Raw genomic sequence first — 14,794 nt, 5'->3', positions numbered from 1 at the left:
TCCCGATCAATTTTTGTTGTCGAATGAATGCGGAACCTCTCGTGATTTTTTTTTTATTGGTCGGGTACGGCACGTGTGACCACTTTGTTGCGTGCAAGATCTCCACGGTATTTGACTAGATGTGAGCACGGTTTCACGGTAGATCTTGTAGTCTCAAACCGGACCAGTAGAAAACCAATCGGGTTCTAGGTTCAAAAAATCGAAAACTTATTCCGACGGGTAGATTCCGAGTTCCAAGTACGTGGAACCCGAAACTCGAAACCCATAACAAGTTTTTTGTTTTTGTTTTTGTTTTTTATAAGTATCCACGCGATCCCGTGGTAGTCTATGATGTCCGATGGAAAGTGCGTAATATGAAATCACTATTCTCAATTTTCATTTCCGGCGACATCTATGTCCGAGATTTTTCGCTTTGTTATTGTTTCATATTCATTCGCGTGTCTAAACACGAGTCGTGCTCAACGGATTGCAAGACAGACAGAGCAGGCTAACAGGTTCCGGCACGGTAGATTTCACCTTTCCGAAAGACAAGGAGCCTGTATCGAAGCGTAGATTTGGAGTGGTGGGGGGGCCCTGTATGGAACATGGAACCGCTTGTCCTTACACGGCTGTGCCTGAGTCATATGATGTGGGCTGGGCCCACGAGATGAGGCGGGCCCCGCGCCACACCGTCGCCCTCCCCACTCAACAATCACCAAAAAGCCATCTCCTTCCTCCCGGCAACACCCCCCCCAACCCACGACCCGCTAATAAATAATTAATACTCGCCTCGCCTGAGCAAACGAACATTTATGCCCAAAATTTGTTTTTTTCCATTTTTTCTAAAATTTTCCCCCATAAAAACACGAACCCGAACTCTCAGCTCCCCAACCCCCGAAAAAAAGGAAAGAAAAAGCCAAGAATTTTTGGATTTTTGGGGGGCTCGATTATTAAATACCGAGAGTTCCCTTCATATCATATCATCATCCCCTTTCCACGTTTTGTATATAGTTTTCCAATCTAATTTCTTTTTAATTTCTTCTCCTTCTTCTTCTTCTTCTTTTTTTTTTTTTTTGGTTGCTGGTCGCCGGCGATGCCTACGCCGGTCGGTGTGGCCAGGCAATGCTTAACCCCCGAGGCGGCCCACGCGCTGGACGAGGCCGTGGGCGTCGCCCGCCGCCGGGGCCACGGGCAGACCACGTCGCTCCACGCCGTCTCCGCCCTCCTCTCCCTCCCGTCTTCCGCCCTTCGCGAGGCCTGCGCCCGCGCCCGCAACTCCGCCTACTCCCCGCGCCTCCAGTTCAAGGCCCTGGATCTCTGCCTCAGCGTCTCCCTCGACCGTGTCCCCTCGGGCCAGCCCACCGACGACCCGCCCGTGTCCAACTCGCTGATGGCCGCCATTAAGCGCTCCCAGGCCAACCAGCGCCGTCAGCCCGAGAACTTCCACCTCTACCACCAGCTCTCCAACCAGTCCTCCATCAACGCCGTCAAGGTCGAGCTCCAGCACTTGATGCTCTCGATCCTCGACGACCCGGTCGTCAGCCGGGTCTTCGGGGAAGCGGGCTTTCGGAGCTCCGAGATAAAGCTCGCCATCGTCCGCCCCTTGCCTCATCTCTTCAGGTACCCTCGATCCAGAGCCCCACCACCTCTCTTCTTGTGCAACCTGAGCGAGACTTCGGGCCCTGGTTCCGCTTCCAGCAGACCCGCCTTCAACTTCCCCTTCTCGGTTTTCCCCGGGTTCTCGGACGGGGACGAGAATGTCCGGAGGATAGGGGAGGTCATGGTGAGGACCAAGGGAAGGAATCCCCTGCTCGTAGGCGTATGCGCTTGTGAAGCGCTCAAGAGCTTCGTGGAATGTCTTGATAAGAGAAAAGATGGGTCGTCTTTGCCTAAGGAGATTTCTGGGCTGACCGTGGTTTCCATTGAGAACGATGTTCCCAAGTTCGTCGGAGAGGGTTTCGATAAAGGGTATGTGGATGTGAGATTCGAGGAGGTGGGTGGTGTGATAAGGCAGTGTCTGGGGAGTGGTGTGGTGGTGAGTTTTGGTGATTTAAGGGCATTGATTGGTGATGGGGTGAGCTATGTTGTGGACCGGTTGACGAGGTTGTTGGAGATGAACAAGGGGAAGGTCTGGTTGATCGGGGCAGCAGCAAGCTACGACACATACTCCAAGTTCTTGAGTAAGTTCCCAGCTGCTGAGAAGGATTGGGATTTGCAGATTCTGCCAATTACGACGCTGCAGCCTTCGGTGGCTGAATCTTGCCCGAGGTCGAGGTAAGTGGTGGACTGTCTTGTTTGTGCTATCTCGTGATTGATATTACCTGCGGAAATAGCGATGCTTAAAATCGAGATTCAAACGTGAGCCTTGGTTCTTGATCTGTCTTGATTGAAGAATCCTGTTTCTATGGCCGAGGCCTCTACTTGATCTTTACTCATATGAAAATGCAGGGTCCTGAGCATGTGCATGTATGTAGTAGCTGTGTGCCTCTCTTTTTGCTTTTACGATCACAGTCACATAATTTTTGTAAAACGTGTTCTGAGATGGACTGGTGGGAGTTCATTTAATTATTTAAATGCCGAGGAAGTAAGAGACTTCCATAAGTTGAGTTTGATATGCTTTATTTAAATGAACAGATATACTTTTTTTCGTGGTGCTTAGATGGCTTGTTGATCTATCCTTATTGTCTTACGTATATCAATGGCATAATTTTTTAGGCTTGTAGTTCAAGGATTCAAGTGTACCTTAAAATATGCAGCTCCAGTGTTGCTTGGATCTAGAATTCTGCCAAGTTAGTGGTCAGAGTACTTTTTAGATTTTGCCGGGAAAGAGTCCAGGAACTAAATCCAGCACTATCATGCATTGTTCTGATTACATGACTGATGTTTGTCCAAAATTTCTAAACTTTTCATCATTTTTCATCACCTTCAGTTGAAATGATACTGTTAGTTTGAACAAAGGTATAAGAAACTCGCATGGCAAGATGGTTTTGGTTTTTTTTTTACTCCTTGCTGCAGAGACACATTACAACAAATTTTGTGTGTGTGTGTGTGTGTGTGTGTGTGAGAGGGAGAGAGGCGGTTGAATTTGGCTGATTACTGTCAGGAAGGAGGGTGCTTCTACTAGATGACCTGATTTGCAAGATATAAGCCCGGACTAATATTTTTTCGAATTGTAATATGAAGTGTCTTCTAGACCAATATCATCTACTATGAATTCCTCTGTTGAAATGGCCAAGGAAAAACACAGAGCAAAACCTTGCCACCCAGAGCAGAACTGTTAGGCTTCTTGGGATTTTATGTCCTATTTCATCATTTCTCTAGTGGAAAAGGTCTCCGGAAAAGGTCTGAGACCTTCCCTTTCAGGTCATGTCTCGTGTAATTATAGAGTGTGAAGATCTTATGGATCTTACTTAGTTCTTCATAAGTTGGTCTATTTAAACTATATTATAGAGACAAATTTGTTCAAAACAGCTGAAAATTGACCAGTTAACCTCCGTAAGTCGAAAACAATTTAACCAAATGAAAATATTTATATCTGCTGAGTCATCCATGACATGTGAAAATATCAGCACGCTAAAGTAAGAGATTTAAAAATACTGTGTGACAGTGGGATTTTGACTTCCATTCCATGAAACGATGGAAGGAAATCGACCCCGAAAAACCGTGTTCCGATATTCTTTTATCCAAGTTTTAAGCCATTATTGTACCACTGACTAAAGGAATTAAATTGTGATACAGTTTCCTTAGTTAAAAAATCGCCTCCATTTGCCATTAATCAGATTGATGTTTAGCCCTTGAAGTGAAAAATATGCATTTTCTTGATAATATGACTTTGTAGTAGTTATGCTAATCTTGGCTAGTTTTTAACTTGGATTTGATTCAGCTTGATGGAATCATTTGTTCCTTTTGGGGGGTTCTTCCCGACATCCTCAGACTTAAATAGTGCTGTGATGAGCATGTCATACCAGTGTGTAACGCCCTGTCATCTATACGACGACAAGTGTGAACAAGACAATGTGGCTGCTAGAAAAGCAGGATGTGCTGCTTCGGTGGCGGATCGATATCAGAATAGTCTGCCTTCATGGTTGCAGATGGCTGAGCTTGGCATAAAGGGAACTGACGTGAAGGTGTGTATAGCTTCCTGTGTATGTGTGCCTTTTGCATGACATGTTCACTAGAATATCTGGGGTCTGTATCGTAGTTTTAAAGCATTTTTTTTTTCCTGTCTATATAGCCTATGACAAGTAGTTCCAGTTTAAGCTATTTCTTTTGCCTAGAGAACTGAAGGTGCACTTTAAGTTTGCGTCTCGATTATAGATCCTAAGGATAGCCTATCCAGTGAAACCGATCTTTTATCTGTTTTGATGGCCATATTGTATCTTTTTTTCTGCAGGGGAAGGATGACGGCCCAGTGCGGAGCCCAATGGATGCTGAATTGCAAAATGAATCAGATGAAAGTTGTCGGCATTCTCCTAAAAGTCAACCGCTTCAAAATGATTTTCGGGTGGGTTCGGAAGTTCAAAGTGTCGTGGGTCTCCAGCCTGCCGAGGAGAGAAGGGAGACCACTGATAATCAAAGCCTCAATTGGAAAACAGATTCTTCTTCACAGGAGAATAGATGTAGGAGTGTCAGTTCATGCATGTCCACAGAATCCCGTAAGATGATGACTTCACATTTAGGCATCCACCTTCCTCCAGTTCCCAAGACTAATAAGGAGAATTTCTTGTCCAAGCTGTGGGAGAACCCTTCGAGAGTGGAAGATAAGGGGGACTCAGGTGTTGCTGCGTCCCCCAAATTCAGTGGGTCCAACTCAGTCGTCGATGATGAAAGTCGAACATCTCCTGCTTCTGTGACTTCTGTGGCCACGAGTTTAGGCTTGGGAATTTGCTCTCCCCCTGATGATAAGGAATTGAAGCAGCGTGTGCACCCCAGTCACTGTAGAATACCGACTAGCGGCGATCTATTCAGCGGAAGCACTTGTAGAAGTTTAGTGGAGTCGTCGTCTAGCTCGTATCATGACTCCTGCTATCCACTTCGCCTGCGAGATTTCAAGTTGCTCTCTGGAGCTCTCATGCAGAAGATTGGAAGGCAAGTTGAGGCTATAAATGTCATTAGCGAAAAAATTCCTCTTTGCCAATCAAGAAACAACAATCGGTCGACCGGTTCTAGAGGGGACATGTGGTTCACTTTTCTTGGTCTTGATAAAATTGCTAAAAGGAGGGCTGCCGTCACTCTCTCTGAGGTACTATATGGAAGCAAGGAGCACCTTATCATTGTGGACCTAAATGCTGAACACGAAAGTGGCCATGCCGACAGAACCTTAAGTCAAGAAATGAATCAGTATGATGTGAAATACCGTGGAAAAACTGTTGTGGATATCGTTGCTGGGGAGATGAGGAAGAAACCCTTGTCTGTTGTCTTGCTTGAAAATGTGGACAAGGCTGATGAACAGGTTCAGAGTAGCTTGTCTCAGGCTCGTTGGACAGGTAAATTTGCAGACTCACATGGAAGAGAAGTCAGTGTAAAAAATGCATTGTTTGTGGCAACTTCAACTTTCACCAAGGCCGACGGAGCTCTACATTCTGGGGACGAATCTGCTAAATCTGTGGAAGAGAGAGCTCTGGGAGCTAAGGGCTGCCAAATGAAGATATTGGTTGAGGATGCTCTTGGAGACAATGCGATTGACAATCACCTTGTATCGAATACATCAGGAATAAGCATCACCAACCAGCTACAAGTGAACAAAAGAAAGCTCGCTGGTTCAAATGGGAATGTAGTATTGCGCGAGAATTTACCTGTGGTCAAGCGAGCTAACAAGACATCGAGTAGACATCTCGATTTGAATCTCCCAGCAGAAGGCAATGAAGTGGTAGATGCTGATGAAGGAAGCACTGACGGTGATGTTATGAATGATAACTCCAAAGCGTGGTTGCTAGATTTCATGGACCAGATGGATGCGACGGTGGTCTTTAAACCGTACGACTTCGCTTCTCTTGCCGAGAAAATACTCAAAGAGATCAAAGAGAGTTTCTGCAAGGCTGTCGGCTCTGAATGCCTGCTGGAAATCGACTCGAAAGTCATGGATCAATTACTGTCGGCCGCTTACTTATCGGACGGTGAAAGAACAGCAGTAGACTGGGTGAAGCAGACCCTGAGCCGGGATTTTGCAGAAGCCCAGAGGCGGCACAAGCTCACATCTCGTTCCATTGTGAAACTCGTAGTTTGCGATGGCTTTTTGTCGGAAGAGCAAGAGACCCAAACGTGCCTTCCCACGAAACTCATCATCGACTGATGCGATAGGTTAGCTCATTCCCTTTTGAGTTTTGACTGATGTCCGTAGCGTATAGCGTACATAGTGCAATAGGGGGAAGCTTTGTTTGGCCTGTTCAATCCCATAGTTTTAGGAGGGCGTCCTTTTTCAGGTTATGTTTTGTGTATCTTATAATGTATAATCTGCAGTCAAGGGCTTGTGTATGTTCTACTTGCTCAAAAATCAGTTGTCTAGTCTGTATCATTAACCGCATCACTTTCCACAACCGATGCTTCCATTGATTAACTATAATTAATTATACCCATGATTGCAAATCTACTGCAGAACTTAGGCCTAATACCCAAAAAAAAAAAATCTCTAACTTTAGCATTTGTGATAATTATATCCAAAAATTTTTACTTTTATCCCAATTCTACAAGATCTAATACCCAAAAAAATCCTTAACTTTAGCATATGTCCCAATTATATCCGAAATTTTTATTTGTCTCATAAAAAATTCTCAATTTTTACTTTTTATCTCAATTCTACCACCGTTAGCTTTCCGTCCATGATCACCGTTAGTTAATCCTACATGACTCGAATTTTTTCGCCGAACTTACTAGTGAGTTTTTGAAATTTAGAAACAGTGGGTTTCGGGGACAACGAGATTTTAGATAGTTCGTGCAAATAATTGCATGTCTAGCTATTCTTTAGGCTATTGAGTGCTGAAGAGAATACGAAACGCGCCTTTTTGAGTGATTACGTATCTCTCGGCAATATATATGGAAGCAAATAACAAAAAAGAAGTTCTTGAGCTTTTTTGTATCGGCTTTGCTGAGTTGTAATTCATTAACGACATGGAAATACCGGGTAGGATTAATTAAAGGTAATTATGGACGGAAGGCTAATGGTGATAGAATTGGGACAAAATTAAAAGTTAAAGGCTTTTTATGAGATAAAAAAAAAATTGGATATAATCATCATAAATGCTAAAATTAGAGATTTTTTTGGATATTGGGTTGCAAGTGGGAGGAATGCTATACTCTTGTATTGTCTTGCCGGTTCGATTTCGGGGAGGTGAGAGATTCGCGGATTGTTCGACGAGGTAGATTAGATTGTTTCCATCAGCAAAATGTGTACGTTTTTTTGAGTTTGAGATCGCCTTTTCAATCACTTTGATATTAGGGATGTGAATTAATATGCCTAATTTGCTCGTGCGGGAACTCTAGCAGAAAAATACCGAGAAGAAATAATATGCGCAACGAATGCCAAAGGTTGGAGAAATTCTGGTTAGAAGGAGGCCACCTAACTCGAACCTTTCACATTCATTTCGGCCCGAGCATGATGGGCTTCTAATTAGTCCTTGAGTTCCCCGAATTGGGCCGGCCCATCTTGTGATTGGATCTGACCAAACATTTTCTGGCAATCCATACGACGTTAGGCAACATACTTCTTCCCAAAACGAATGCCTCGATTCTCTTAGAATGGAAATTCTTTATCTCGTCGTGTCGTCGCCTTCGTATCGACAACTTACCCAGTGTGAATCTATGCGAAAACGGACCAACATACATATCCGTAATCAATCGTTCTTGAAGGAAGCATTTTGTCACCGAAAGCTTCCCAATAAAATGAAAATATTTTCCATACAGAAACCAATTTCAAGGACAACAGTTAGTTTTCAACTGTTTGGTGGTACGGGGAAAGAGGAAGCCGTTTTCTCCCGATTTAAACATGTTGTTTTCGGTCCATACAAAAAGCACTTTCTGTATGCCGATCAATTTTCCGACATCCAGGCGTCGGAAAGCCGGGAAACGGTTTCCCTTCGAACGAGGGGCCTTTCTCCCCGATGTGCTCTTACGAAATCGAGCCTCGTAGCGGGAGAGCTCGAAAGGGGGGAGTAGAGTTTGGGTGCGTCACGGAAGACGCGGCTTTGTTTTTGCTTTCAATCTTTTTGTGCTTTTTAAAGGGCGCGAAAAAGGGGGAAGGGATAGGCTTTGCTTGCTTGCTTGGCCATTTTAGGGACGCAAATTGCATGGTGGAGTCTGGTGATGAGAGAAGGCGAAACGGAAGTCGGGGTGGTGGGGTTGGGAAGGTTCAATTCAAACTTTCCACAGTGGAAGGATGACTCAGCCGCATTCTGTCTCCCACCTCTCTTTTTCTCTTTCTTTTTCCCTTTTCTTTTTTTTTTAAAAAGGTAAAATTAAAAAAATAAAAAAATTAAATAATATATATTAATATATTGTATATATAAAAATGAAAAGGAAATGAGGAAAGAAACGCGCATAGCATGACAGCTTTGCAGTCTCTCTCCGTCTCTCCCAGCCCAAACTCCACTGGCTTTTCTCCTCGTTTGTCCTCCCCCACTCGCACCCATTGCGCGTGCACCCCACCTTCCCTCCCCCACGCATTTAATATGTTTCTTTTCCCAAGAATTTTGTTTATTCCCTAATTATTTTGCAAGTGGAAAAGTTAGCATGAGTCCTTTTCATTTTCTTCCATTTTTACGGGATGAATAGAGAATGTGAGTGAGAGAGCACTCGATTGTTAATTATTGCAACATGAGATTGTTTTCACCCTCCATTTTGGTTTCAAAATGAGAATTTTATTGTTCTACTTCGAGACTAAGCGAGATCTTTTCATCGAAAAGAAAAAGGAGCAGCAAATTTAAAAATTTCAGTAAAGTGACTTGTTTTAGTTGAGGGAAAAAAGTCTTCCCCAATTCCGTTTCGATTGTACTGGCGCCTTTCGGAATCCCGAGTGAAATAATTTACACAGGAACATACAAGTAAGATAACCGAACGTGCTGATAAGATATGAGTGACGCATTGTGAAAAAGAACATGTGATCGATTTATGAATTATGAATGAAAGTCTGATGTATACCAATATTGTTGCTTCTTCATAATATGTCTTCTAGTGACTTTTAACATAAATTGGATACTGCATAATTAATTTGTAAGGCACCAACTTTCGTTCTCAAGCCATAATGGATTGCAAAGAACTGTCTTTTATATTCACATTGATATTTGCTCGAGGGTGTTTGTTATAATGATCTTTCTTTAAGAAAAAACTTAAGCACGACCTAGACTATGCTCCTAACCGAACCCATTTGGTCTTCATCAATTTAAATTTTGTGCACGACGCCGCTTTAAAGTTTTAAGCTTGCGTCTGGCAAAGAAGTCAAACATTTCTTTCAACACAATTTCCCCATGTCACGATCTTCGGCGGCTCTCGAAAGCTACTATGCATGACGCAAAAAAACAACGTGGCTTTCTTTCTTTGAAGATTCCGGTTTGGAAGTTCACCCTAATTGCATGATTAATAGCATGCATGAAATATTAAAAATTAGGCTGAAATGACGAAGGAAGAATCACACCGCTCGCTCTGGTGGATTTTCAATAATATTTGCCAGTGAAGAACCGGGAGTAAATTAAAATTGGAGGGAACATCATAAGACAGAAACAACGGCGCGTGAGGAAGGCCCCCTTTCTTCAAGCTAGTGTTTTGCTGGCGACGGACTACCCGTTGAGGCGGTTAGATATTAACGTAATGGAGGTGGGACCCACCCACCCCGAAATTATTAATCCGCATTTGAATTTTCATTTCATGTGGAGTTTCATTTCCGAAAGGAACGATCGACGAGAGAGGGAGTCTCCTCTGAAGCTTTTTGACTTCGACGAGCCCTATGGATTGAGGAAGAAAAGTCGCACCTTCCTTCTTCTTTCCCCCCAACCCAAAGCTCCTCCTCTTTTCCTCCCCCCACAGACTTACATAAAAACCTCAACTTTGCATCATTCCGATTCACCTCACTCCTTTGCTTTGTCACTCGAGGTCTCACCTCTTTTTAGCTTCTTCTTTTTTTCCCTGTGAGAGAATCATCACTTGGAGGTCGAATCTGCTTTGCTCTCTTCTACCCGGCGTTCTCATAAGGTACTTTCTTTGATTCTGAAGATGAGGAATGGCCCTTACTTTTGGTTTTCCAAGTGGATTTCGGGATTTTGACTTGCTTTAGTGTTGTTGTTGGTGGATTAAGCGTTTCCAGTCGATGGGTTGGCGAGGAAATTTGAAGGGGTTTGTTTATGGGTGTTAAAGTTTGAATCTTGTTTTGTTGGGTTTGCTTGTTTGGACTTGTTCTTGTCTGTGGGGTTCTTGACGTTCCTTTTCGTGCAAGGAACGTGGACGGATTGTGATGTTGTTGGACTAGGTCTTTGTTTCGGATGAGATTGACTCTTTTTAAGGGAGTTTAATATCTCCCTCTGCTTTTGATATCGTCGATTTTTCTGTTTCTTAGTTGAGAAATTAAGGCGTTGTGAGGCATATTATACGGAATTCTGGGTCATATTTGGTTTCCCTTAAATTTCGGTTTCTTGTTTTGGAACATACGAAACTAGAGTTAGCTCATCTTCCTATGTTGGTAGGTTGCTGATACCATGCTTGCGTACTGATTTTGGTGAAGAATGATTTGAGGAGTTCATTAAATATCTGGCGGTCATAATTATGCAGGAGCCGATTATGTGCAACGGTTCTTCGAAGAGCAAACTTTTCCCCTCAAGTTTTGTCATGGAGGGCGAATTCTCCAAGAAGGATGGCGAAGCTCCCCGTAAATGCTCTGCCTTGCTCGAATTGGCAGCCTCGGACGATCTTTTGTCGTTCAAAAGTGAAGTTGAGGAGAAAGGTTGTGACGTTGATGAGGCCAGCTTTTGGTATGGTAGGAGAATTGGCTCGAAGAAGATGGGTTTTGAGGAGAGGACTCCGTTGATGATCTCTGCTTTGTTTGGAAGCGCTGAGGTCTTGCAGTATATAATCGAGACTGCTAGAGTTGATGTCAACAGGTCTTGTGGGTCTGACAAGGTGACTGCGCTCCATTGTGCCGCCGCGGGTGGGTCCAGTTCTTCACTTGAAATTGTGAAGCTCTTGATCGAGGCCTCAGCAGATATCAATTCCATAGATGGCAATGGAAATAAGCCCATCGATGTGCTCGCCCTGGCCGTGAGGTCTCGCTGCAATTCCAGAAATAAGTTTGTTAAATCGTTGCTGAAAGGTGATAACCATGTTGTGGAAGGTGATCAATCCTTTGACATAGAAGGAGAAGAGAAGCTAGTCGCGCTTCCAAAGGAGGGAAGCGAGAAGAAAGAATATCCTGTTGATATCTCGCTGCCTGACATAAACAACGGGTTCTACAGTACCGATGATTTCCGGATGTACGCTTTCAAGGTGAAGCCTTGCTCGAGGGCTTACTCCCATGACTGGACCGAGTGCCCTTTTGTGCACCCTGGGGAGAATGCGAGGAGGAGGGACCCACGCAAGTACCCTTACAGTTGCGTCCCTTGTCCTGAGTTTCGCAAGGGTTCATGCACAAAGGGGGATGCTTGCGAGTATGCTCATGGAGTCTTTGAGTCGTGGCTGCACCCAGCGCAATACCGTACCCGGCTGTGCAAGGATGAAACCGGTTGCACTCGCAAAGTTTGCTTCTTTGCTCACAAGCCCGAAGAATTGCGTCCCGTGTATGCTTCCACAGGTTCTGCTATGCCCTCACCCAAGTCCTTTTCAGCTAATGCCCTAGACATGACTACCATGAGCCCATTATCTCTTAATTCACCATCTTTGCCTTTGCCTGCTACTTCGACACCACCCATGTCTCCTTTGGCTGCCTCATCTTCTCCCAAGGGCATGAACTTGTGGCAGAACAAAATTAACCTGACCCCACCAAGCTTGCAGCTTCCTGGCAGCCGGCTGAAGACTGCTCTGAGTGCACGGGACTTTGATTTGGAGTTGGAATTGCTCGGGCTGGAAAAGCAAGCTTCTCAGCAGCAGCAACTGATAGAAGAGATTTCTCGTCTCTCGTCGCCCTCTCTGTGGAACAAGGAATTTTGCAGAGCCACAGAGCTAAAGCCCACTAACCTCGATGATGTGTTTGGATCTCTTGACACTTCTCTTTTGTCTCCGTTGCAGGGGCTGTCGATGAAAGCATCGACTCCTACCCAATTGCAATCTCCCACAGGGCTTCAGATTTCGAATTTGAACCAACTCCGTGCGAGCTACCCGTCCGGTGGCCTGTCCTCATCCCCTGTGAGGAAGACCTCTTCCTTTGGGTTCGACTCATCCAGTGCAGTTGCTGCAGCAGTCATGAATTCACGGTCCGCGGCTATGACGAAGCGGAGCCAGAGTTTCATTGACCGGGGAGCTGTGGGTCAACGGTCTGGGCTCATGGGACCTGCTAATTCTCCTCCTAGGATGTCCAATCTTTCGGACTGGGGCTCGCCTGATGGGAAGTTGGATTGGGGTATTCAAGGAGATGAGCTCAACAAGCTTAGGAAGTCTGCTTCCTTCGGCTTTAGAAGTAACAGTCCAAACAATGTGGCACCTCCCAGCGCTGATGAGCCAGATGTGTCGTGGGTTGGTTCATTGGTGAAGGATGTGTCTCCGCCTGAGGCGTATCCACAGTATCTGTACATAGAACAGGAGCAGATGGTGGCATGATTAAAGCAAAAGAGCACCACGTGAACACTCTCTCCTGATGGCTTAAGATGACTAGTTTGACATTCTTTATATTCTTACAAACAGCATGTCCTTAGAAAGTATAGCTGGAGGAAGAAAGGAAACAGTTTTGAGTTTGAGAATTCAGGCTCTTAGCTGGACAGGAAAACTTTGGGGAAGAAAAAGAATTTGGATTCTTGCCCAACTTAGATGATGCTTTTGAAGGAGGCTTAAGACGATGAAGGCAAAAATTCTTTTGTTGGTATGTATTGTTTTAATTTTTCATCCCCTCTGTTGGGGGTGTGGTGGGTGTTGATGTTTCTTTCATCGGGCAAATTATATGGGGATGCTATTCTATTTTCCTAGCCTAAATCCTCGTCAACCTGCGTGTATCTTTCCATCAGACAAAGATAGCTTCTTGAAAGATCTCTCTTTCTGTTCTTGCGCCTTGACAAGCTGGATTCTCTGCTCTGCTTCCTCTGAATTTCCTGATTACTATCTGTTCCTGTCGATCACCATAGTTGAATACTGTGCTGCTTCGCGGCAATGGGCGTGGTGGCGACACGCCATTATCATCATAATCGCGTGCCCTACCGCTGAACTATTCTTGCCTCGGTGTGTTGTATTTGACGGGATTGCATGACATACAAATTAGGCCGATTACCGGAGCGGGATCGGGACCTTCATTCGGAAACTCGTTATGGGTTCGGGACCATTTCGAGCCGGCGCTGGAGACGCGGATCGAAACTGGCGCCGGCTTGAAACTGCCCATATCACAATGCGTGAGGTACCGGATTCTATGCAACTTTCCCGGAAAAGATCCTGCGGAATCTATTTCGGCCTTCCTAATTTGCCTTCTTCTTTTTCGCGAGAGAAAATGGAGAAGAGGGTCTTGGGAATCATTGGTTTGGACGGTCGGAAATTCAAAGAACCCGGGGTGTGGGCCCCCACGAGTGATGGCGAAACATAATGATGTCCGGGCCCACGTTCTTTGGAAATTTTAATTTCGGGAGCCGCCGCCCATGCGCTGAATTTTCAAAACAGGTCGCTGTCCAATTTGACGGATTCCTCCGACTTTTGAAGGCGTCGCCTTTTTTCATCTTTATTGAGGTTTGTACGAGCCAGTAAGGGATGCACAGATGCACACGAAGTGGGGAATCTTAGCCAGCACCGTCCATCATTCATCACCTGTCAAAACAAACAAAACATAAAAATAAAAATAAACATAAAAAAGATAGATGAAAATAGAGAAATAAATTTAATAGGAGAAGAAAAGGAAGAAAAGAGGGTGAACGGATGGAGCAAAGACATCTCTCTCTCTCTCTCTCTCTCTCTCTCTCTCGATAGAGAGATCTCGAAAGTGAATTTGGGCTTTTGGGCCATTGGTCTTTAGGAAAAAGACACAGATTTTGGGCTTTTGGCCCGTCCGGCTCGATTAGGACGGACACATCACATTCTCTGTTGTTTGATAATTTTCTGTCGACCGTGATGGATTTACTCTGAATTAATTTTCGTGTCACAAAAAAATCCTAAACTAGTGATCCGGCGCCATTGGTTCGGATCCAATTGGTGAGATGGCTATCTTTTTGTCATACATATTGTCTTGACGCCTCCATTTTCTCGGATAGTAGCTAGAACCCCTTAGGTCACTCCATGCCCAATCGAAGAACAAACATTTATCTCGTTTTTCTTAATCAAGAGCTTATGGAGCAATCATCAATTTTCTCGGCTAGTAGCTAGAACCCCTTAGGTCACTCCATGCCCAATCGAAGAACAAACATTTATCTCGTTTTTCTTAATCAAGAGCTTATGGAGCAATCAAGAAGAGGACCGGGAGACGAAGCAATAGCACTTTTAATAAGGCAAGAAATCAAGCTAGTTGCAGGGCAAAGGAGAGTGGATGTCCAAGTTTAAAGCTTATTAGCTCACACTTACTCCAAACCGTTGCACTTGTGTCGCGTTTTTTTTTTTTTTTCAAACTTTGAGATTTTTTCTGACACGAGAATCGGTTTGGAGTAAATATGGAACGTGCGATGATATTTGTGGCACAAAAATTAATATGGGATAAAATGTGGCACAAATATACTAA

General features: G+C 44.4%; 2 protein-coding genes across 4 annotated transcripts; both read left to right on the top strand.

Moving 5' to 3' along the window:
- Positions 1-960: 960 nt before the first annotated feature.
- On the top strand, positions 961-6,572 carry LOC115748105 (protein SMAX1-LIKE 6). 2 transcript variants are annotated; one of them, XM_048283759.1, is made up of 4 exons: positions 961-2,253; positions 3,863-4,106; positions 4,373-4,574; positions 4,659-6,572. In XM_048283759.1, the coding sequence occupies exons 1-4, from the start codon at positions 1,073-1,075 to the stop codon at positions 6,269-6,271; spliced, it is 3,240 nt and encodes a 1,079-aa protein (XP_048139716.1). In that variant the 5' UTR covers positions 961-1,072; the 3' UTR covers positions 6,272-6,572. The 2 variants fall into 2 exon arrangements, with proteins under 2 accessions (XP_048139716.1, XP_030540368.1); XM_030684508.2 differs by having other exon boundaries at positions 962-2,253; positions 4,373-6,572.
- Positions 6,573-9,903: 3,331 nt separating this feature from the next.
- On the top strand, positions 9,904-13,070 carry LOC115748106 (zinc finger CCCH domain-containing protein 29-like). 2 transcript variants are annotated; one of them, XM_030684510.2, is made up of 2 exons: positions 9,904-10,158; positions 10,732-13,070. In XM_030684510.2, the coding sequence occupies exon 2, from the start codon at positions 10,741-10,743 to the stop codon at positions 12,706-12,708; it is 1,968 nt and encodes a 655-aa protein (XP_030540370.1). In that variant the 5' UTR covers positions 9,904-10,158; positions 10,732-10,740; the 3' UTR covers positions 12,709-13,070. The 2 variants fall into 2 exon arrangements, with proteins under 2 accessions (XP_030540370.1, XP_030540369.1); XM_030684509.2 differs by lacking the exon at positions 9,904-10,158 and adding an exon at positions 10,189-10,642.
- The last annotated feature ends 1,724 nt before the right edge of the window (positions 13,071-14,794 follow it).

Source organism: Rhodamnia argentea, chromosome 8, assembly GCF_020921035.1.
Source record: "Rhodamnia argentea isolate NSW1041297 chromosome 8, ASM2092103v1, whole genome shotgun sequence".
Lineage (NCBI taxonomy): Eukaryota > Viridiplantae > Streptophyta > Magnoliopsida > Myrtales > Myrtaceae > Rhodamnia > Rhodamnia argentea.
The sequence above is the reverse complement of the archived record's forward strand: the minus strand, read 5'-3'. Positions and strand labels throughout refer to the sequence as shown.

Coding starts and splice junctions, on each gene's coding strand:
- LOC115748105 (XM_030684508.2), top strand. CDS start 1,073: ATGCCTACGCCGGTCGGTGTGGCCAGGCAATGCTTAACCCCCGAGGCG. Junction 2,254..3,862: donor GAATCTTGCCCGAGGTCGAG/GTAAGTGGTGGA, acceptor GATTTGATTCAG/CTTGATGGAATCATTTGTTC. Junction 4,107..4,372: donor TAAAGGGAACTGACGTGAAG/GTGTGTATAGCT, acceptor TTTTTTCTGCAG/GGGAAGGATGACGGCCCAGT.